This window comes from Cheilinus undulatus, linkage group 6 (genome assembly GCF_018320785.1).
Source record: "Cheilinus undulatus linkage group 6, ASM1832078v1, whole genome shotgun sequence".
NCBI classification, from domain to species: domain Eukaryota; kingdom Metazoa; phylum Chordata; class Actinopteri; order Labriformes; family Labridae; genus Cheilinus; species Cheilinus undulatus.
In genome coordinates, this window is record NC_054870.1 from 2,043,902 (window position 1) to 2,068,465 (window position 24,564).

General features: G+C 37.7%; 1 protein-coding gene across 1 annotated transcript in view; it reads right to left on the reverse strand.

Annotated features, from left to right (window-relative positions):
* Nucleotides 1-5,489, reverse strand: part of pik3ap1 (phosphoinositide-3-kinase adaptor protein 1) — a 47,308-nt gene extending 41,819 nt beyond the window's left edge. The window contains exons 1-3 of the mRNA XM_041788765.1: nt 5,367-5,489; nt 4,044-4,249; nt 769-1,173 (exon numbers count right to left, since the gene is read on the reverse strand). Of these exons, the coding sequence (XP_041644699.1) occupies nt 769-1,173; nt 4,044-4,062 (424 nt within the window). The 5' untranslated portion in view covers nt 4,063-4,249; nt 5,367-5,489. The remainder of the gene's footprint in view (nt 1-768; nt 1,174-4,043; nt 4,250-5,366) is intronic.
* Nucleotides 5,490-24,564: the final 19,075 nt, after the last annotated feature.

A 24,564-nucleotide genomic window follows, 5' to 3' on the forward strand; every position in this document is an offset into this window, starting at 1 on the left:
CTAAAATGGGCTAAAAGTAACAAAAAAGAAGTGGCTAAAATGGGCTAAAAGCAGCAAACACTGGCAGGAAGTGGCAAAAATGGGTGGACAGTGACGAAAATGGGTTAGGGGTGGCAAAAACAGTCTCAAAGTGACAAAAATCCGGCAAAAATTAGTGAAAAGTGACAAAAAATGGACAAAAACAGCATCAAAGACAGGCAAAATGGAAAATAAATGGTATTTAATTTCAAAACGCAGCTTAAATGGGCAAGAAAAGGCAAGAAAAGGGCAAAAAATTGCAAAAAGCAGAATAAAAGTGACAAAAAGAAGTGGCTAAAATGGGCTAAAAGCAGTAAAAATGGAATAAAAGTAGCAAAAACATGCAAATAAGGACAATGGAAATATACAGACTAAAAGAGGTTGACAATGAAGTCTGACAATTGAAGCCAACTGTGTAAGTGTGGGAAACAAACTGATTAATATGACTTGCAATGGATAATTTCTGAGGTCAAATTTTCCATTTTAAGGATTTCTGGGGGTAAAAGGTTTCAAATTAAGATATAAAAGAGCCACAAATCATCACGAGAGAGCCACATGTGGCTCCAGAGCTACGTGCTGAGGATCACTGGTTTAGTTTTTAGTTTTATTTGCATGCTGGCCTAAAGCCAACTTATCTTAATGTCCAGACATTTTAAATGTGAGGAAAGACGGCCTCAGAAATGTAATAAACATCATAAAATGTTGACATCTTTAAAGGCAAAAGAGTAGAAATAATAAAGTTTGGTGTACTGTCATTGATGCATTCCAGTATTGTGGAGACATAGACGGCGGGCTCGTCTGCAGCAGAAATTTTTCTCCAGTCCAGCCAGTCCTCAAACCGTTCCGTCAGTATTTCATCCTCTGATACACCGCACAGCAGCGCCACCACTCTGTGTGGAGGGTGAAGCAGTGTCTGAAGTGCTCCCTGCAGCTCTGGGTCATAGAGCATGTCCAGGAATGTTCCGGTGAGGAGCAGCACGGTACATCTGCAGCTTTGAAGACTCTGAAACTGATATCCGTGGAGCTGATCAGCTGGGCCGACCGCATACAGCAGAGTAGAGTCTTTGGGTAATTTTCTGCAGGATTTTAAGATCTGCTGCAAATACGTAGCCCATTCCTGTCCATCCACCGTGTGCAGAATTAATATCTCTGTTGCTGGAATAAAAAAAGTTACATACTGGTTAGTAATGGTGGAAGTCTCAGAAACAGTGACATCTATCATGTGTTCCTCTTACACAGGGGAATCCCATTTAGTTCAAAGTATTCATCAACCAATGTGTGTACGAAATACAATCAAAAGTTAACAGTTAACCCTTTCATGAACAAGACTAGGTTAAAACCTACTGTATGGCTGAACGTTAATGCCAAACAGGCTCCGCCTACTCCCCAGAACAGGATATCCTCAGCGCTATAGACTGACGTGGTGTCAGAGGAGATCCACTACGCTCCACTACGCTGACGTGACTCTGAATGAATCTGAAAGTATGGTCACTCAGTCAGTCAGGCAGGCGGTCACATACAGACCCATGTGAAGGGCTGACCCCAGGGGTCAACCAAGAGTACTAGCTCATTTTAAAATGTGGTGACAGTGACACATCTCAAAAAGTAGGAACAGGGCAACAAAAGGCTGGAAAAGTAAGAGGTACCAATGAAAAACAGCTGAGGGAGCATTTGCAAGGACTCAGGTTGATTGGCAACAGGTCATTTACATAACTGGGTAAAAAAGGAACATTTAGAGTGGCAGAGGTGTCTGAAAATTGTGGAAGAAGTTCAGAAAAATGTTCCTCAAGGTGAAACTATGAAGACTTTGAGTTTCCCACTACCTAGTACAAAATATCACTGAAAGATTCAGAGAATCTGGAGAAGTCTCTGTGCACAAAGGAAAGGCTGGGGGTCAACATTAGATGCTCCTGACCTTTGAGCCCTCAGGGGCCACTGCATTAAAAACAGGCGTGATTCTGTACTGAAATCACTGCATGGGCTCAGGAACACTTCCAGAAATCACTGTCTGTCAGCACAATTTGCTGTGTTACCCACAAATGACAGTTAAAGCCGTATCATGCAAAGAAGAAGATTGTTTTTAATCACACTGTTGCTACTTTACACCAATTCTGCCCAATTGTAACCCCTTTTCATCATTGTTGTCCCACCAATTTTCACCTTTTAACACCTGTTTTTGCCAGTTTTAAACCCTTTCCACCATTTTTTTCTGCCTGTTTTTGCCTTCTGAAACAATTTTTGACACTGAAGACTAATGATTGACCCATTATTGCCACTAATAACCTCTTTAACCACTTTTACACCCAATTTTTTCCATTTTAACCACATTTCATTATCTGATATGCCAGTTTTTGCTAGTTTAACCAATTTCTGCCACTATCTGCCTATTTTTTCTTTCTCAGTTAACCCTTTATTGCCAGTTTATATCATTTTTTCATCCCATTTCACCAAATTTTCATCCATTTTTGCCAATTTAAAGCCCTAAAAGCCACTTTTTAAACTCCATTTTACCACTATTTATGCCCATTTCTGCCTTTTCTCTAGGTTTTTTTTGACATTTTTATCTAATTTTTGCCACTTCAAACCCACTTGTGCTACTTTTAAAATCAAATTTCACCAGTTTTTCCACCATTTTGCTATTTTTCACCCATTTTAGATATTCTTTTTAACAAAGGGACTTTTCAGAGGCTATTAACGACACAAATGATCAAAATATAAATGTGTTTCTTTGACAAGAGTGGTTATTTTCTCAGGTTTAATAGAAAATATGGATATCACTGCTTAACTTTACAGTGGAACTTGATTTTTTTGTTCTTGCTCTCAAACGTACGTCACTTTGGATTAAAGTGTCTGCTAAATGACATCGTAACATTTTGCTGGCCTCCATGGGCCCCCTGTTGGGTTGGGTCCCAGAAAGTCCTCCCATTTGTCCCCCTTATGGGCGGGCTTGTCTCCCCATGACTATTCTTGAATGTGCATGGCTGTGTTCAACCACCTCTAGGTACAGTGGGGGTCCCCGGTCTCTGGCACCTTTATTTTGGGGGTCACAGGCTAAAAAGGCTGAACCCCTGAGCTAGAGAACTACAGCACACACACACAATCTGAAACAGACATCCAAAAAGCAAAGAGCCTTCACTCATCACCTTGTTAAAGAGCCTCATAATTTATCTCATCTAAATATCTGAGCATGTCTGTGGCTGATGTAGCTTAGAAATAGAAATATAAGCACATTATTTGTGTAGTATTAGCTCGTCTGCCACAGATTCTCTTCTGCCTGCTCTCGGCCTAATTACAGGTTTTACACATTAAAAGGACTTTTAGCCTCCTCGTGTTTGATGTGCAGCTATAATGACCACGAGGCCTCAGGCATTCCACTCTCTTTGCCTTCTGGTGAAACACTCTCACACTTCACTAGTTTAAATGAAGAACAATGCATAGTAAGCTCAAACATAGCTAGTAGTGTATGTCAGGGAAATGCACTCACACAGGCTGTGAAATGTCAAGGTGACTGTGGTTGGAGAATGAATGTCCCATTTGTTAAATATCTCGGTTCAGAGCCAGCAAGAAGTTGTGCAAACATTGCACTGAGTAAACACTGGTCAGAGTAATTTGGGTTGACTCATTACTGTGTTAAATCAGGTCCAGTTCAGCTGTACACACTAACTGGAGAGGAAAACTAAAACAACATGACACTTTCCTCACTTTCCTCACACTGCTGCCTGAGCACAGAGATCCACCATCGGACCAATTTAGATCTGTGAGCGATTCTAATTCACTGTCACTAAGTCATCAGTCAGCCATACAGGAAGGCTAAGATGCTTGCTTCCTCTTTTTAAGATATGCACTGAAGATACCGGTGAGTTTTGTATAACTTATCTAGACAAAAGAAAGCATAAAACATTCTTAGATTACTCTATATTATGTAATTAATGAGTGATTCCAGAACCAGTGCTGTAAATCAGCATGGTTTTTGATATTTGAGCACCAGGAACTGACTAAGACAACAACAGTGATGTGATCCTTACCTGAGGCAGCTTCTTCCATGGTTGTCAACTCTTCAGAAACAATCTTCAGTGTGCCCACAGAGGCTGTCCTTTTTCTTTCACGTTTCTTTGGAAGTTTCTCTGCGACTAAACTGAGAGAGCATTGGCTTTCACCAGCTGTAGCTCTGTGCTCAGATGTATTAATAGCAACCCTTAGTTTCCTGATTTTGGTGACTCTGCCCCACTTCCTGAAACAGTTGAAGAAGTGAGAACATACATCACAGCGGTGTCATGTTGTGCAGCATGTCTGAGAGAACTCTTGCCTTTCGTTGTTTTAATTAGACATGAGCAGATTAGTCAGAGCGGAAGGGACAGAAATAAGAAGGAGTGCTGTTTCACAGTTAGTGTGTTTATTTCTGAGACTCACACTGAAACAGACAGCAGATTAAAAAGCACACTCAGACAGGAAATGCACACATCAGTGCATGTCATGTGCACACATACACATCAATGCATGTAATGCACACACACACATCAGTGCATGTCACGCACACACACACACATCAGTGCATGTCATTCACACACACACATCAGTGCATGTCATTCACACACACACATCAGTGCATGTCATGCACACACACATGTACACACACCTCTTGTTTAACCTCACACACTTCTATATTTCACTTCCTGGCTAAGGTGTGCTTTGAAAGTTTCAAACTGAGTCAGAGTGATACTTTTTGAATTATTTCTGATAATAATAATAATCCAGAAACAGTTCAACCTACAGTGCTTAACAAATGTATTAGACCACCCTAACCCTAACCAAAGTAAGGTTTATGCCACAGCTGCCCTTAATTAACAGCATTGGTAATTACCAAAATTATTTTTCATGTTTCTGCAATGGTTAATACACCAATATGTAGAAGTTCTTTAATCCAAATGATATTTTTAATGCTAAAATAGAATTATTATTGTGATCCATGAATTTTCAAATTGACTGATTTACAAAAAAACTGAAAAAAAAAGTAAAGCACATCATCATTTCTGGATTAATATGTCAAATTATAGTTATTTACTGTCATTCCTGAAGAGAAAATGAGTTTTAGTGCTTGAATGTTATGCTTGATTCATTTCTGACTTCTCAGAGAAGCCCAGGGAGCCGGCTCATATTTGGGTGAATTCAGTTTGAAATCCCTCATTCCTGTTCAAAATGGTAAAACTTGGAGAGCTCAGTGAAAATGAAAGAGTCCGCATTAAAGCACTTCATGATACTGGATGGTCTCTGAGACAGATATGACAGGTGGTCTAATATATTTGTTAAGCATTGTAGATCATGTGAGAAACAATCTGGACAATACTTACAGAGGTTTGCTGGTGTGTTTGCTGGGAAGAAGACGTCTTAAATATTCCTTTCAGTTCTTTAGCTGTTTTCATTCAGGTCGCTTGAATCTAAATAGAAGTGGTAGTAAAATAATGCTGCTGTCTTCTGAATGTGCTGAGTGCATGAAGGAGTGCAGATATGTGTGATTAAGTTCCCTGTGAGTACACAGTGGAGTTTCGACCAGTTATCAAAGCTCAGGGTTCAAGGTTCAGGATTGTCTTTATTGTCCTTTAGAGGCAGTTTGTTCTCCAGTCAGCGGTAAAACATCGATCATGCCTGTCACTTAAAGAGCCAATGGCAAAAAGGAAAGAATGCTGGCAGGCTGAATCTGAGGCCAAACACCAGCAGCTTTAACTCTGAAAATCTAAAGATGACTGAGATCTGATGAGGCTTTTCTCAGTCTTTATCATTCAGGGCCGAACCTGCAGGTTCCCCTCACACAGTGACGATGCCTCCCAGTCTGCTTCAATGAGGGACCCACACCAAGTGTGCAGAGATAAAGGTAAATGCACAGTTCATGTACCACCCACATTTCAGAATAGTTGGGATGCTGTGTAAAATGTGAACAAATAAAACATTAACATACAGGGGCGTAGCTAGAGATGTTAGGCAGAAAAAATATTACACAGCCCCCCCTTAAAGGGATACTTCAACATTTTAATAATAATAACATATAATTCTGTAACATTACAACACATGAAGCAAATACTAGGAACTATTTCTTGAGTAAACCACTGGGCGGAGTGACACAGTGCAGCAGCCATTTCTGGAGTGTAGTTCTAGCTTTGCATTTAACTTTAAAACATCTCTGTCTCCTAATGTTCCATGATTATTTCATAGTGTGGTGAATGTGCAGGTCACAACTTGTCCATGAGAGCATTTTGGAGTTGCTGGATTGTGTATTTGATGAGTTTGATGAATGAAAGCAAAAAATACCGTCTGCTAACATAGCGTTAGCTGTGCAGCTGGTATATCGATCTCCCCAGATCTAAAAACAGCTTGCACTGACAACTAAAGGAAATGAACCTATTACTAAGACTATAGGAATTATGGCAATGGGAGAATTTGCCTAAATGTTGAAGTATCCCTTTAACTGCCGAGCTGAGCAACAAATGTTGCATAATTAAATACATAAATAGATGCATTTTAATGTATTTTGAAGCATAATTTACCAATTTATGAGCAATATTTTTACTATGGTTGAACTGAATTTACTTGCGTTATTTTGCAGTGCTGGACTGTACTATTTGGACATTTCTAAGGGAGGAGCAGAGGCCTCCCAGTATTTATTCTACTCTATTTGATACAAATTTCAGTCTGTTGACCGATTCATTTTGTCCCTTTTAATCCAATAATGAGAAAAAATAGAAAAAACACACTTTTCATTGCAGGGCCCCTCCCTACTGTGGGCCCAGGTAATCAGTGCAGTGTTAATTTAACTCTGAAGAGAGTTAATACATTTAAGCCCTGCCCATCGTAATTTCAAATCTGGGGGCAGAGTTTTCCCATCATGCCTTGGTGCAGAGTGTTTACATATATTTTAGAAGTTTTAGATGTTTTAGATGTATTTAGCCTGTTGTACAGCTTTAACTGTTGGAATTCCTTTGCTCATGTTTCTGGTGAATTATTATTGTTTTTTGTATGTTAGACACTTCTGAACCATGAGTGTAGCTGTCTGTTCAGTTAGTCTCATTCTGACTGTGGTGAGAGGTGACAGACTGAAACTGGCAGTGCAGCGGTTAAACTGAGGGCAAACATAGATGCTGCGAATACCTTATTGCCATGTAATTACCTGAGAAGTTTGATGTGAGCTGGCAATTTATAATTAGTATAAATTTCTTTGCAATGTGTACAAAAACAACACTGCGAGTGTTAAAAAATCAACGCTATGGGAGATAAGAATGTAACACTCTCCAGGGAACTTATGTAAACTCTGGGAAAGTGTTTAATTTAACATCATGGGGGTTAAATCAAGACTGAGGATTTGCTATGATAGTGTTAATATTTTACACTGTAAGAGTTGTTAGTTAACACTCTGCTAGTGTTGACATTTTAACACTTTACAAAGTGTTAATTTAACACTCTATCAGTGGTTCCCATACAAACCCTGGCCTGTTTCCTGTTCTGCTCTGAACATGCCTACATTCAGCCTTGAAAAGTCAGTTCAACACTCTAATGATTGAAAACATAAAAAGGTGAACAGGAAGGAAGTTCCTGATGCTGAATGTAGGGTGCTTGTGAATGAAAGAGTGGTTAGACAACAATTGTTAGTTTGCTAAAGCAGAAACAGGAACAAAAGAAAGAAACAGACTGACTCCACGCTGCTGCTACATTCACACTCTCAACTCCGCCGTTCACCATCAGGCACATGTGTGACTGCAGGTTTTGATTGTCTGTGAGGCCCACGCTGGTTTCTTCACAGAATGTCAGATCAGTCTTTAACCAGCCTGGAGTTTGGTTTGGCCTCTTACACTCAGAGTGAAGGAAAGACTGGGATCTTGAAATGTGTGCTAGGCGTTTAAGGATAAATATCAACTCATTTTCACATCAGAAAACAAAATATGGCTCAGACAAAAATTAAACTGCTCGTGATGCTGCAGATCAGGGGGGCCAAACTCGATTACAGCAGGGGCCGGATTCTGAGTTTGGGTCTAACCTGAGGCCCCCCTAGGGTCAATATTTAACCATTGGCTGTCAACCTCAGTTTCCCCAGAATTAATATGGGGGTAAAAAACTGATAATAAATTATTTTGAGATTAAAAGTTCAACATGATAAAGGGAAAAACTCAAAATCTGAGAGAACAGGTCAAACCTATAAGCTCTACAGGTAGAAACATGACATTTAAAGTCAAAATAGTTGTTTTATAAAAGGCAAAATATGAGATAGACTACTAAAACCATGATTTTTAAAGGTCAAAATATGAGATAAAAGTCAAATTCATGAATTGTAAAGGTCAAAATTTGAGATAGAACACTAAAACCAAGATTTTTAAAGGTCAAAATATGAGATAAACATCAAAATCAAGAGTTTCAACAGTCAAAATATGAGATAAAAGTCAAAATCAAGATTTTTAATGGTCAAAATATGAGATAAAAGTCAAATTCATGAATTGTAAAGGTCAAAATTTGAGATAGAATACTAAAACCAAGATATTTAAAGGTCAAAATGTGAGATAAACGTCAAAATCAAGAGTTTTAAAAGTCAAAACATGAGAAAATCATGAGTTTAAAAAGTCAAAATATTAGATAAAAGTCAAAGTCATGACTTTTAACAGTCAAAATATGAAATAAACTTCAAAAATGTAAGTTTTAAAGGTAAAGAAATGAGATAAAAGTCAAAGTTAGGAGTTGAAATGGTCAGCAAAACTGAGAAAAAATTCTAAATCATGCTATTTAACAATCAAAATATGAAATAAACATCGAAATTGTGAGTTTAAATGTCAAAATATGAGATTAAATAATTAAATGATTAATGAATTAATTTATTATTTTATGATAATACTGACATTTCAGTGTAAAATTCTAAATATTGTTGTCTTAAAACCAGAATGAAACATTTCCATTAAGGTTCAGCCAGTCACCTCACATTTTTCATCAGTCAAACCTGGCTGTAGAGCAGAGCGAGAGACCAGACATCATGGTCGGTGGTCTTTCTTTCTTTTAGATAGTTTTGTGGGTGTTTTGCCTTTATTTGATTGGACAACTGAAGAGAGACATGAATTGTGGGCAGAGAGAGTGAGGGAAGACATGCACCAAATTTGTGCAGAGACCAGGTACCAACTAACCTGGCAAAGCAGAAAGATTCGCCCGTTTCTGTGTCTCTCATTGGTGAATTCATCTTGTAAAGCATTCTGAACCGTTTGGGCCAGGTTAGAAAGTAACAGAACCAATCAGCATCGAGGGGCAGTACTTTCAGGTGGGGCGGAGTCGTGATGTAAGCTGCTGCAATTATGGGGGAAGAGGTTAGCGTGGATGCTGCTAAAGCGCCAGTTTTATCAGAACTTGACGACATTTCTTCATTAAAAGAAGAACAAAGAACAGCAGTGAGTTGTTTTCTTTTCAAAACCACAAAAGTCGTGTACTGACATGTCTACAGTCGCCATGGTTCACGTTATGCAGTTAGGAATAGAAAAGTGTCAGCACTCAAAATGCCCTTTTTGGTAGTTTGATTCAAGGCGTAAAGGCACAACGGACGCGTTTCGACTTAGTCTTCTTCAGCGTTGTGAAACAATAAATACAGGAAGTGTGCAGGTTCAACCTTCAAAATAAAATACAATAAAATAAAGCTTAAAAGCCTTCCTGGTAGGGGCTCTACCCCATAGCAATACCTTGTACAAAGATCAATGTAAGTCTAAAATATAGAAATGCATTTACATTGACAATACAACGTATATTAACAACACCAATACCAAAATAGTACAAAAAATGTGCAACTGCAAGTGTTTAGCAGACCCTGGACACGACTCTCCAGTCACAATGACAAAGTATTAAACACTATATCAGATAAATAATCAAAGAAAAGAGTAATAATTATTCAAGAGAAGGCTCCCTCCCTCTAGTGGCTAAAAGTGTTAGAATTGAAAAAAGGTCCTAACATTACTAAGAACAAGATAACCACACACCTCATATCGGAGAGTCATTGAACAAAACGTCTGTTCAAAAACACTTAATGCAATGCGTTAAACATTGTCACTCAGTGAACTAAAAATGTTGTCTGGCACCTTGAAATTTTTTTCTTTTTTTTGCTAGGAGGGTGCTCCCTTTTTTGCTTTTTCTGTGTCATGTTATGCAGGATATGGAGGATACTATGGAGTTTACTCCTCGGTCGCGTCTATGTCACGTGTTTTGTTGCTCTGATTGGCCCGTAAAGATGTGACAGACAGAACATTAATCCAATCACCCTCTGAGTTTTTTTTTCAAAGGCTCTGCCCTTTCCCAAATGCTGTCTATTGGTGGTTTACCAGATGGATGTGTGAAATAAATCCATCTGGCGTGTCATCAATCCCTTGACCTGTACCTTGAGGACTGAGGCTTCTGTATGGGCTCCTGCTCTAACCACTGCGCCAGAGGACTTCTCTTTAGGCTGCTGTGTTTTACATTCTTCACACTCTTCTGACATCCCATCTGTGTCTATTGATGGATTCATCATTAAAAAAAATACCTGTCTACCAAATTACTGAATGCTCTTGTAAAAAGATGCATACAACAAATATTTATATTTAAAAAACTGGACATTTAATCAAATATTTAAGTGAAAGTTAAACTACAAAAATAATGACTGGACAAGCTGGCCAGTTCATCTGAATTGTTTTATTATTATTCACAAAGGAATCTACCTGTAAAACAGGATTTGGTGCCAAACAAGCTGCACCACACAAATGAAGCACTGGAGGGCAGCAGACAATCACTGTTGCATGTTGTAGGTCCCACACAGATAGATGAACAGTCATTTTGCATATATATGAGGGATCCAGGTACAGGCATGACTGAATAATTAAGCTGTAATGCTACTTGATAATTAGGGTTTAAATCATCTAAAAATGCATTAATATGGTCTGAGAGACTCAATAGCCCATCTCTGGTCTGTTGGGAGTTGTCTTGAATATTATTATTTCTGCATACGGCTGAAAGAAGAGCAGAGGGTGTCTGATATAGATGATACAAAGTGGCAGTGATTCACAGATGTTAGAAATATTTAAGGCACTGATGAGGGAATCAAACCTGGTAAAGACTTCAGGAGAGCTGCCTGTAGTCTCTGTCTACAATAGAAGCAGTTAATTCAGAGTGAGAATTTAGAGCCTGAAACACTTCTCACACGTATCACAGTTGTGTCCTTGTATCCCACCTCACTAACTGCCTTCCTAGCTTGGATCCCAGCTCCTGTCCTAGTTTCTGAGGTCATGTCCTATGGCTTGTAACATCGTTTCCTAGTATTTTCCTTGTTTCTCAGCTCAGTTCCTAGATTCCTTGTTCAGTTCACTTCCATTCTTCCTTTCTGCCAACAACATGGAATTGTTTTCTTGTTAATTTCCTTGCTTGAAGGGATATCTCAGTATTTTTGAATGTTGGTCGTATTAGGTACTTGGCGATACTAGTAGCATAGCCTTAATGATTTCAGTGTCAATGACTTGCTGTCATACAGGCAGGAAAGCCAGGCTATACCCTATGTCTGTGTAATTTAGTTAATTTTAGGTAAAAATGAGCCAAAAAACAATGTTGGCTCTATTGTTCACTATCCAAAAGTTTATATGGGTTTTATTTTCACACAAAACTAGATCACAACTACCAGCTTGTTGACTGTAGTGATGATGATGTGGCGTACTGTGGATATGAGGGAAACTTTCTACAGATGGAGACTGAGCAGGAAGAAGGAGAAAGGAGAAAAACTTAAGTGGAGCCTGAGTAGCAGGACAGAGAGTACTAGTTGTAGTAATAGAAGTAGTAGTACCAGTAGAAGCACCAGTAGTAATGGTAGTAGTAGTGAAAGTAGTAGTAGTATTTGTGGTAGTAGTTGTAGTAGTTGTAGTGTAGTAGTATTGGTTGTTGTAGTGTAGTAGTGGTAGGAGTAGTAGTAGTACCGGTAGTAGTACCGGTAGTAGTACCGGTAGTAGTTCCGGTAGTAGTACCGGTAGTAGTTCCAGTAGTAGTTCCAGTAGTAGTACCAGTAGTAGTGGAAATAGCAGTGGCTGAAGCAGTAGTAGTTGTGGTAGTAGAAGTGGTATTTTTAGAAGTGGTAGTAGTGTTAGTAGTTGTAGTTGTTGTTCTAATAGTAATGGCATAGTAGTAGTACATGTAGTAGTAGTAGTGGATTGTAAAACCAGGAGATAGTTCTGGTTCTTGACTCTTGAATAGCTGAGTGGTAGTAGTAGTAGTGGATTTTAAATCCAGGAGGTAGTTCTGGTTCCTGACTCTGGACTAGCTGAATGGTAGTAGTAGTAGTGGATTTTAAATCCAGGAGGTAGTTCTGGTTCCTGACTCTGGACTAGCTGAGATCTCCTGCTTCACTGTGGCTGGAGGGAGACGCAGCAGTGGCTAAACCAGAGTTGGCTGAGGGAATAATAGAGCTCTCTATTAATGTGTTTAAAATAATGAATGCACTAATTATGGAGCTTAATTGCTGGCCCTGTCATTGCACTTCTGCTAAAATGATAAATGAATATTCTTATGACTTTGTTTGGGCCAAAAGCCTTTACAGACTAAATCCACTGTTCCAGTTTTCTGCACAGGTTTAAACCATTTCTAGCATCATGGTCTCCTTCGTACACCAGTTCTGACCTTGATCAGATTTTGTTGATTTTTATTTCTGATTAGAGTTTTTGTGTGTGGGGCTTTTTGTAGCTGTAGACATATAGTTCAGTTTATGCATGTGAAACACACTGGATGGCATATCTCACTCATTTTTGTGAGTCATTTATTCTGTCCATTGCACCATACTCTTGGTTTCAAAGCTTCATGAGCTTTTTGGAGCATGTGTACTCTGGCCCAGTAGATCCTTCAATTAAAAAACAGACCAGCTGTCTGACTGACCTGCAGACTTGTCGACTTGGCCTGGGCCATACTTAAAGTTTCCTCCTATTCTCAGAAGCCAGTGCATCCTTTTCAGTACATGCTTTTAACAGAAACACCTTAAGTTTGTTTCTACTTTGGCCCTTTCTTCAGCAAAGACCCATCAGTGGCTTCTGAAGCAGAGTGATCTATGACCCACCTCTTTAAGTACAATTTCCTGTAGAAAAAGATTCCCCTAATTTCTTCTAATTCAGCCATTAGCTACCACAAGCATGACCGGCCCTTTACCTTTTGGTTTTGGCTTCCTTGAAACCACTATCTTTTATGTGGCTCAAATCAAATCCCTGCAGCTTAAGTTTAATAAGAGAATATTTTTTCAGACTTGTTATCTAATATCCTGTCCTTTTAGTCCTAAGTGCATTTTCAACACACACAGCCACTTCACTACAGAATATGCAGCCATAAAAAAAGGGACCTGAAATCTTTCTCTCAGCGTATAGAAGTCCAAACGTGCACTAACCTTTGTGATGTTCTGCTTTACTGTAACTGGATAAGAGTAACACACAGGTGCTTGTTCACTGTGGAGCCGATGACTGAGTCCACCTGAGCTCTGCCAGGAGTGTTTACTGGGCTGCTTTATGTAAGGAGTGTTAGTTTACATTACATTACGTTAAGAAAGCACATCATACTGTAAATCCTCTTTATGTAGAGTCCTTTTCTTCAGATCAGCAGTCTAATATGATTACTGGAATATATGTCAATCCATCTGTGCAAACTGCTGCATTGCTTTTGATTCAATAACATATACCTACTATGGATCCATGATGGAAACTATGCTTTACCATACAGATCATGTGAAGAACAGAATTAATGCATCATGAGTTTATTTTTTTCTTTGTTACCTCTGCCAAGGAGGTTGTGTGATCAGAACCGTTTGTTAGTTAGTTTCTTTGTTAGCAACATAACTCAAAAAGTTGTGGATGGATTTTGATGACATTTTCAGAAAATGTCCGAAATGGCATGAGGAAGAACTGATTAGATTTTGGGACTGATCTGGATCACCGTCTGGATCCAGGAATTTTTTAAAGGATTCTGTACTACTGGGAGATAGGGCTAATGGTGGAGGTCTGCGCTGTTACCACTTTACACCAGGAGATGGCGGACATGACTAACTTCAATCCCAGCAGCATTTTTGGGTGTGTTTCTCTTCAAAGTTTTGGAGTTTATAGAGTTTGAAAGACACACGCCCGGTCGAGGAGACGAGTCGGAGCGTAACAGAGAGAAAGACAGCAAAATGTAGCGAGAATACTCACAATGCTGGGAGGAACAGAGGAACATTCACCCTCTGCCATGACTTCCAGTCATCCAGTGAGACCAATGTTTACGCCATGACAGTCCACCCGTATTGAAGCCAATGCTTTGCCTCACCATGTTTCCACCCACCGTGGAGGGAGTCATCAGTGAATGCCGTGGTGGGGGGCACATGGGGATGGATCCAGGATTTTTTTATAAAGGATTCTTGACTATTGGGAGATTGGGCTAATGGTGGAAGTCTGTGCTCTGTGAGTGCTTTTCTAGTTTACACCATGCAATACAATGGTGACAGAATTAGGGCCGGGCAATTATTCACAAATTGGATTAAATCACAAAATGGCCTGCTGCAGAAGTTGTCATATTTCTTTAACTTGTAATGTGTCGAATTACCAGTTTAATACATTTACGTTTTGCAGCAGCAGATATTTTATGCACATTATGTGAACATTCAAGTGTTTTTCTTTAAGAATGTCTACAAAAATCCTCCTTTCTTGAGCAAAAATAATTTTAATTAGAAATTTCTAAATTGTTCTGCTTTAGCTCATTCTATCTAATACTGGTAAAACTTAGCCTTAGCTTATGTCACACCCCCTGCCACGATCACCTGACAGCCAGCTGATACCAATTTTTGCCTCCCAGCTTCCACAGCCAATCACAGCCCTTCTTTCAACACAGTGCTTCAAATGTGATGCACTGCTCACTGATCCCTGCTTGCATCAATGCTAATGCAACACGCTGCAGCTGCTGGCAAAGCTGCACTGCCCCCACCTCAGCTGCCTCCTTTATAGCACATAGCTGCACCGTCATGTTCAGATCCATGCTACTATGCTTCTGAAATCATTTCACTGCTGTCAATATACATTCTCATTAAGGTATATATACGTGGGTTTCTAGCTATGTGCTCCCTGGAAAGTCCAAGCAGCAGCCTGACTAACTCAGGGAGGGTCTTTTCAGCAGAGCCTGGTGATGAGTGTCCCTGTCTGAATGTAGGTTATAATATAGAATGATTTTTTGCTTTATTTGTTGAAAAATACATAAGATGAGGAACCCAACAATAATAGCAGAATAAATCACAACAAGGTTATATTTCTAATGGTTCAGCCCTAGACAGAATAACAGAACTCCATTAAAGCTCCTGAGCTCAGAGCAGGAGGCTGCAGGAGGGGGGAGCTGGGTACTGTACATGTCTGATGGCAGACATAACGCTCATGTTACAGGCTCATTTACTGTACTTCCTGGTCTTGGTAAAGCTCTACCTCATATCTTCACTGCTGCAGAGGCTGTTTGGGAGATTTTTAAAGTTGAGGACACAATAAACAAAGCGCTGTCCGAGGACGTGGAGCACAATCTTGAAATGGAAAACTGAAATGGTGAAAGGGTCTCCAGCTGAAATGTTATTTGGATGATAGCCTGCATAAGAAAGGAAGTGTGTTTGGTTTCTCATTGAGAGTCACCAGCAGGGCTCATTGTGATAAGAAAATAAGTCTAATGTTACCTGATCTGGTATAATGTGGACCAATTACCACTCCATTGCACTTCATTACAGGACTGTAATAGGGCTGGGGGTCGGTGCTTGAGATGGAGTGGCAGTGGAAAATTGAGTCGTCATTGATAATATGATAAAAACTGACAGTAAGAGGCCCTTCCAACAAATTATTGAAATTTACAGTTGATAGGGAAACACTATAACCTCATTTGGTAAGCAGCTGGCAAGCACTTGTACAAAGCAGGTCCTCAAACACAATGAGGGGCTTATGGAGAGAGGGAAATCCAAAACTGTCACAGAATGGTTTCAGACTCCTACTCATTGGCTTCTGGCACTGAGTGTGCATGCATTTTGTTATTAGCAATGTATAAAGTCACACAAGCTAGCCCACAAGATGGTTTTCTTCTCTTAAACAGGTGGCTTGTAGAGCCCAGCATCTTTTGCAACAGTGACCAAAAATGTTTTTATTAAAAAATGTAGTGGGCCTAAAATGATCCTCATCTTCCTCTTAGTGGAACAGTAAGGAACTAGATCTTTTATAAGATCCACTTTCTGTAGAGCACTTTTGTTTTCTTGGTTAACACAGCCCCATTTATTTAGAAATAAATAAATAAATCAACCATCATTACCGTACATACATGCAAACGTCAAGGTAACCAGATTGTGTTTACCTGAACAGGATATATCCTAAAATGCTATTAGAACTTAAATGGACTTTAGGTGATGAGCAGCTAGGCTCCAGAAATGATGAGCAAACAGGAGGATAAGATTCCAATTACTACTAAACAAGCAGTGCACCACCTAGTATAAAGGAAAATAGCTATGACATTTCCTGCAGCCAGAGCTCCCACATGAGAGCTTTTGTTGTATGGGAGAATAAATTCAGTTTAAATACTTTAAGAGGAGAAAGTCTTGGACTTTTTCTGCAGTATTGTTTAAAGGCCAGGTTCCCCCTAGGCTGCATTCACACTGCAGGCCAAAGTGACCCTGATCTGATTAGTTTTTTGTTTTTTTCAGACAGTTCAAACAGCACACATCCCATCAAAATGTTATCTTGTGGAATCAGATATGGACCTTTTTCATTTGTGAATATACTGAAATGAAGGGAGGGTCTGATATTTTGTCTTAACTGTGTTGAACGTGAGTGAGCTCCGGTGCTCCTGCTGCGCCTGAAAGTACTGCCCCTTGTCGCTGATTGGTCCTGTCACTTTCTAACCGGGCCCAAACGATTCAGATGGGAGCTTTGCAAGATGGATTCACCAGTGAGGAACAAGGAAACGGGCGTATCCATCTGCTTTGCAAGGTTAATGCTTGTCTCAACACCGAGGCAAACTGTTTATGTCACAGCCGTGAAAAGCCTGCCACTCCAAAGCACTTCTCTTTCTGTACATTTAAAATAAAAGCCCTAGATTTTGTTCTGTTTATGAGGGGAGCCTGAAACTCACAATACAGTGAGTTAAATATTTAACGGTGTGGACGGCAAACGTGCAATCCTGTGTGATACGATGCAACATCTTGTTCTTCCATGCAGTAAGGATACGGTCCAGACCACAGTTAAAATAAAGTAGAGGAGCTTACAGGCTTGTAGTGTGACTGCAGTCTGATCTGACCTGTGGTCAACATCTAAATGAGGGTTTCAGGAAATACTAAGTGTTAGAATTAGATCTTTACCAGTTTAACAGAACATATAAAGATATTAAACATCGATGAATAACAGTAAAACAAACAGTCACTAAAAATGCAATCACTTACAAGAAGTTATAATATGCTGCATGTTAAAAAAGTCCTGTCTGGCCTAAAATGTCCCTGAACATTTACGTTATGTCCCCACATTAAGAATTCCACATGGCTTTAAAGTCATTACCTAATACTGAGGGGAACATAATTTATAAACCATTTGGAGGCCTGGCTAAGTTTATCTCATGTATCTAAATAGGCAATATATTGAGTGCATGCTTCATTGATCAAAACTGTTGTGGAACAACTTATCAAACACTCATCTTTAACCGCTATTCAAAGATCATTCTGCTTTCATCTACAGTCCCTACTCAGCTGAAATCATTTCAGCACGATAACACAGTCAATTTGGATGTCAGCTTGGGCTACAGTAATCACAATGGCCACTAGATAAGTGTGACTTTATTTATTTATATTGAGCCCCGTACATGTCTACTTCAAGATAATAGTTTCATTTTGTGGAGAAAGTTTGCCAGCGAGCCTCATTGTGAAGTAAATGTGACAGATTTCTGCTTCATTAGGATTCATCAGGTTGACAAAGACGGCTCTAAGACGGAGCAACAGCAGAATAAAGGACGTGCTTCCTCAGCTAGCCATAAATACATTCACCAAGAAACAAACAAATACAGATAAAAAACTCAAATAGTCATGCCTTTTTTAAACAGATTATCAAATACAACACACATAGGTTAGTAGATGTGATTGTGCAGAAATACGTATCATTCTGTTCAACGTGACAGAAACAAACCACGCTGAAGTATTTTAGGGTTTATATGATAAATGAGTTTTATTTTCACAGTAAACTGAATAACACAGCAAATACTTCACATTTAGAATAGTAAAGGTTTAGAATCCATGGACATCTGGTCAGTTATGGACTGTAATGAATTCTGCTTGGGAATTTTATTGTTTTTGAATTTATCATGGAATGTTTCTTTTTGGAAGCCGTTTTTTCCTTAAAGAATATGAACAGATTAAACCAGGAGGTTGACTCAATAACTGAACATGGGCTTTATTAGTAAGACATAACCTGATAAAATTGTTTATTATCATGAATAATTCATGTTATTATGATTAAAAAACAAACGCTGCGTCTGAATAGGCCTTAAAAGAACAACCAGGGTGGTGACTGCACAGAAATATCAGCATCCAAACCAGTGACGCTCCACGTGTGGCTCTGGATACTGATTGATGATTTGTGGCTCATTTATGTCTTGATTTGAATTATTATTAGCCAAAAAAACTTAAATAAAGGAAAACTTTGACCTCAGAAATGATCCATTGCCAGTCACACTGATCAGTTTGTTTCCCTCGTTATACAGTTGTCTCTAATTATCAACTTTTAAATTTGTCTGTATATTTCCATTGCCCTAATTTGCAATTTTTGCCACTTTTTATCAGTTTTACTGCTTTAAGCCCACTTTTGTCTCCTCTTTTTGCCCATTTTTTGACTTTTATCCTTCTTTTATACTATTTGCAATGTTTCCTCCATTTTTGACACTTTTCTCCCATTTCAGCTCATTCTGCCATTAAATGCCACTTTTATCCCACATTTTTGCCACTCTTTGCTGCTTTTTGCCCATTCTCCCTCCCAAGGTTATTCTAGTTAAGGAAAACCAACTAAATAACTAAAATGTAAAGATCATTTTAGTTAACTGAAACTACATAAAAACTAAGATTTCTAAATAAAACGAAAACTAACTCAAACTGCATGGTGCGCTTACAAAACTAACTAAAATCGGATAGAATTAGGGAAGAAATCTCCTTAGGTGTAGTCTTTGCCACTAACATACTGAATGACATGAACACTGAAGCCTAGAGAGAATAAAATCACCTGATTTGATTGGAGACAACTTCACACAGTGGCAGTTTTAGGTTTTGAGTTGTATACCAACATTAAAATTGAATAATTACAGTGAAAGTGAAGAGCCCATATCCCACATCACCCAGACAACTAAAACTTACACTAAAACTAATAAAAGTAAACTAAAACAAAGCACTTTTGAAAAATAAAGACTAAACTCAATTAAAAACAGCAATAAAAGCAAATTAAAACTAAACTGAAACTCAAAACAAAAGGTAAAAACTAAAAAAAAAAAATCAAAACTAATGAAAAATCCAAAAGTATTATAACCTTGCTCCCACCTTTAGCTGTCATTTTAGTCACTTTCCACTCATTTTTGTCATCTTTATCTCTTTTTGACCATTTTTGCCACCTGTAACTAATTTTTGTGTCACTTCTCACCCAAATTTTGCCACTTTCTGCCCTTTTTTGCCACTTTTTTACCCAGTATTTGGCATTTTATGCTGATTTTGCCCCTATTCACCATTTTTTGCTGCTTGTTGCGCCTTTAACTTATTTTTATTGCAACTTTAACCCCTTTTTGCCACTTTTCACCACGTAGATTGTGGCTGTTGTAGAGGTATTTTTCAACAGTTTGGCTCTTTGGTTGCATAACACTGATCCAAACTCTGCTTTGCTGATCATCAGCTGCTCCTGTGTTTGTGTGTTTTGACCACGGAGCCTCGTCTGAACTGGAGTTTCTTGTTGTCAGCTGATGAGAGTGTTCGACCCCAGGCTCTAGGTTAAGATCTATTCATACTGACGTTTGTTAAACATCATACCGCCTCTGATTCATGTTAAGGCCATCTTGGCTGTTTTTAATGATATAAAACATTCTGCTCTAAACCCTTAAGGTAATCTGACCTCTGACCTCTGATAGAAAAGCATACCAGATTGATATTGGAGGGTTCAGTGCTGTTGTTTGTTGTGCTACAGTACTTATACAGATTGTCTGTAAACTGTTTCTTTCTCTGTTTGGACCTGAAATGAATTTGCTCAGATATTTTCATGTATGGTCAGGGGTGTCAAACTCAAGGCCTGGGGGCCAAATCTGGCCCGTGGAACAGTTAAATCCGGCCCACATGATGATCTCATATTTCTGATCTAACTGGCCCGTCAGTCTGAGGTCTGCAGATTTCCTCAAGTATAAAAATGTGAACTTATCCTGATGATTTAAGAAATCCTTGTTACATCACAAAATCTGAAAAAGTAAGGAGTAAAAATATTTAGATTAGAAGTCACGAATGTGGGAAAAGAAATTAATTTGTGTTTTTATTATATAGTTTCAATTTAGCATCTCACAATCAGGACTCAAACTAAGGATTTTTACTTTTTATTTCTTACTTTGAGCATTTCAACTCATAATTTTGACTTATATAATATTTTGACTTTTCAAAATTCATAATTTAGAATTTTAAATAATATTTTGACCTTTTTACTAATTATTTTGTATTTTATCTCAAACTTTCAACTCCAAACTTTGACTTCATAATCCCATAGTTTGAATTTTTAGACTCACAGTTTAAAAATTTGAATCATATTTTGACTTTTATGATTACACATTTTATTTCATATTTCGACCTTTTAAATATCTTTCTAATAAATTTGCCCTTTAAAAACATTATTTTTCAATTTAATGTTTTGATCTTTTTGAACTAATAAATTTACTTTTCTCAGATTGTGAGCCTTTAAACTTTTCTTTTTTACTTTTCATATTTCTAAATCATTTATCATCAGTGCTAAGTTTTTTTTTTTTTTTTTTAATATTTCATTACTTTTTAAATGGGGTTGACAGTTTATGGTTAAAAAGGTGACCCTGTTAGGCCCTCAGGTTAGACCTGAATCCAGAATCCGGCCCCTGCTGTGACTGAGGTTGACACCCCGGTATCAGGCGAATTACCTTTGTTGTATTTCACTCTTCTTTCTTTTGCACAAATAAAAAAATGAAGAACTTTGTCAAAGTCACAGTAACTTTGAGCTACATTTGGCATGTCTGGTTATAAATGTGCACAATTACATAATAAAGCAGTTAAAACTGTTGTAACGATATCATAAATATCAAATAAGGAGTTGGACAGGAAAGACTCAGAAGTTCAAAACTGTACAAATCCCTGAAATCCTTGAGCCATCACCTGATACATGTATATATGTACATGTATACGTGTATGTGTTCATTTCAGCTTTGATAATGCCGCTGACTCCTAATTTCTTCTATTAAAAGTTGACACAGTACCGCGAGTCAAGCAGCTCTGGTGTGGGCCCTTTTGGAAACTGATCCAGGTTTCTTCACAGTTCTGCTGTGAACAGCCCATAACTGGATCCTTGAGGAGCATTTCTTTAGGCCTTTCAAAATATCACTCAAACGCTTCCTTTAGGAGCCATTATGAGGATTTTCTGGATGTCCCCTGAGGGCTTCATAAAGCTCTGCACATGTAGGGGCTGTGAAAGGAGTATCCAGGAAGCTTTAATTTCTAACATTAAAGTGCATACTTACAAAAATATTGCATTACAGAGCTTATTATTACCAGCACTGCTATTGTAGCATGAGGAGTTTGCACTTCCATGATAAGGCACAAGAGGTCAGAGCTTCACTACAAATGCCATGAAATCCCCTCTAATCCACAGCCACCCCGCTCTGGAGAGGCACATTTATCGACATCATGAGGGCTACTGGCTGAAACATATCTGCTGAAATCATTTCACTTAAAACATTATTACAAATCCAATTAATAGTGCCATTAAACAAGATGAAAAGAGAGACAACACTGTAATTTAATACGCAGAGAGCCTAAGACCATCAGGTAGCCACGCCTGAACACTGGTTTCTATGTGTAGACACTGATGGAGATGGGTTCTGCCGACTGCATGAGCTTTACGTGGACTTCATTCTCTAGAGTGGGCCTTTCAGATGAGCTCAGTCATGTTTGTAACCAGTAACAACACCAGTCTTTTAAAAATCGATCTAGAAAGTTCATCTTAAAATGTCAGAACCACGTCTCACCAGGTGAACATTTTAAGCTCGTTTCAAAACTGTTTGTTAGATTAATATAAAACCAGAAATATCTTTCTCTGCAGCCCTCACCCATTAAACCATCCTTCATTCAGACCCTGAACCCCACTGGCCCCCAGCTGACCAGTTAAAAAGCAGCAGGACAGAGGTGACCATTAAACTGACTGTAAGCAGAATATAAAAAACCTTTAATAAACACTGATATACCACACATTCATCTTAGCATCTTTGACAAATATATGTATCTTTTCCTGTGTGAAAATGAGTTCATATATTCATGGAGAAACATTGTTGACTGTAAAAATGTCAGTTTAATACACTAATGCTTTTAAAATACAAGATAAAACCAAGTCTCTCATCACCAACAGTGGGCAGGTTTTACACAGGACAAGCTGCTGTTCAGGTCTTGCATCCCAAGTGCTGGAATATTTATTTCAAAAAGAGGAAAAAAAAACAATATTTTCAGCTTTTATTGAATTTGCCCAGACACATTTTTCAGTTTTCTTTTCATAAGAAGTAAGCCCAGGGATACTGGTAACCCTGAAGACAACACAGAATAATTCTCAAAAGTCTTTCATCAGCGTCCCCTCCCTTTAACGCAGACTCACTTCATAAATTTCACTTTTTTATCATTAAAATTTTCTTTTTTAAAAAAAAATCTTTATTTTTCAGTTCTGAAAGGCAGACATCAGGACACATAGAAAAGTCTCTGCAGTTCAGTCTTTTCTTTTTCCTATTAAAGAATAAGAAACTACATGGGAGAGGTAAAATGTGCACACAAGATCAACCAAAGATACACCATAAACAGTCTGGAGAGACGGGAAAGTAAAACAAAACCACACTGTAGTTTTCTGTAGCAGCACAAACTCCTTAGATGTCACCTCCACAAAATCTGTCTGAACGGGTCTGACATATTTAACCCGGTTTAACTAAAACAGCAACAGTAATTCTTTCCATAGCATAAATATCATTTAGGATATGAATCCACTCCTCTATCATTACAGTTTTCATCAAAATGTACAACCAAGTAAAAGACTGCACAGAAATCTGCTTTAAACCTAAAACTGGAGCTTTGTTTGCCAACACACTGAAGAACTAAAAATGTATTTTTAAAAATTACCAATAAGAGGAAGAAGCTAAAAGGAAGATGTGTCATTTTCTTTATATGATAGGCTATAGATGAATTTAAATATATATGTGATAATGTTAGATGAATTTAAATATATATGTGACAGTGTTAGATGAATTTAAATATACATGTGACAGTGTTAGATGAATTTTAATATACATTTGATAGTGTTAGATGAATTTCAATATATATGTGACAGTGTTAGATGAATTTAAATATGTATGTGACAGTGTTAGATGAATTTAAATATGTATGTGATAGTGTTAGATGAATTTCAATATATATGTGACAGTGTTAGATGAATTTAAATATGTATGTGACAGTGTTAGATGAATTTAAATATATATGTGATAGTGTTAGATGAATTTAAATATGTATGTGACAGTGTTAGATGAATTTAAATATATATGTGATAGTGTTAGATGAATTTAAATATATATGTGACAGTGTTAGATGAATTTAAATATATATGTGATAGTGTTAGATGAATTTAAATATACATGTGACAGTGTTAGATGAATTTTAATATACATTTGATAGTGTTAGATGAATTTCAATATATATGTGACAGTGTTAGATGAATTTAAATATGTATGTGACAGTGTTAGATGAATTTAAATATGTATGTGATAGTGTTAGATGAATTTCAATATATATGTGACAGTGTTAGATGAATTTAAATATGTATGTGACAGTGTTAGATGAATTTAAATATATATGTGATAGTGTTAGATGAATTTAAATATGTATGTGACAGTGTTAGATGAATTTAAATATATATGTGATAGTGTTAGATGAATTTAAATATATATGTGACAGTGTTAGATGAATTTAAATATATATGTGATAGTGTTAGATGAATTTAAATATATATGTGACAGTGTTAGATGAATTTAAATATATATATATATGTGACAGTGTTGGATAAATTTGAATATATATGTGACAGTGTTAGATGAATTTAAATATATATGTGATAGTGTAAGATGAATTTAAATATATATGTGACAGTGTTAGATGAATTTAAATATATATGTGACAGTGTTGAATGAATTTAAATATATATGTGATAGTGTTAGATGAATTTAAATATATATGTGATAGTGTTAGATGAATTTAAATATATATGTGACAGTGTTAGATGAATTTAAATA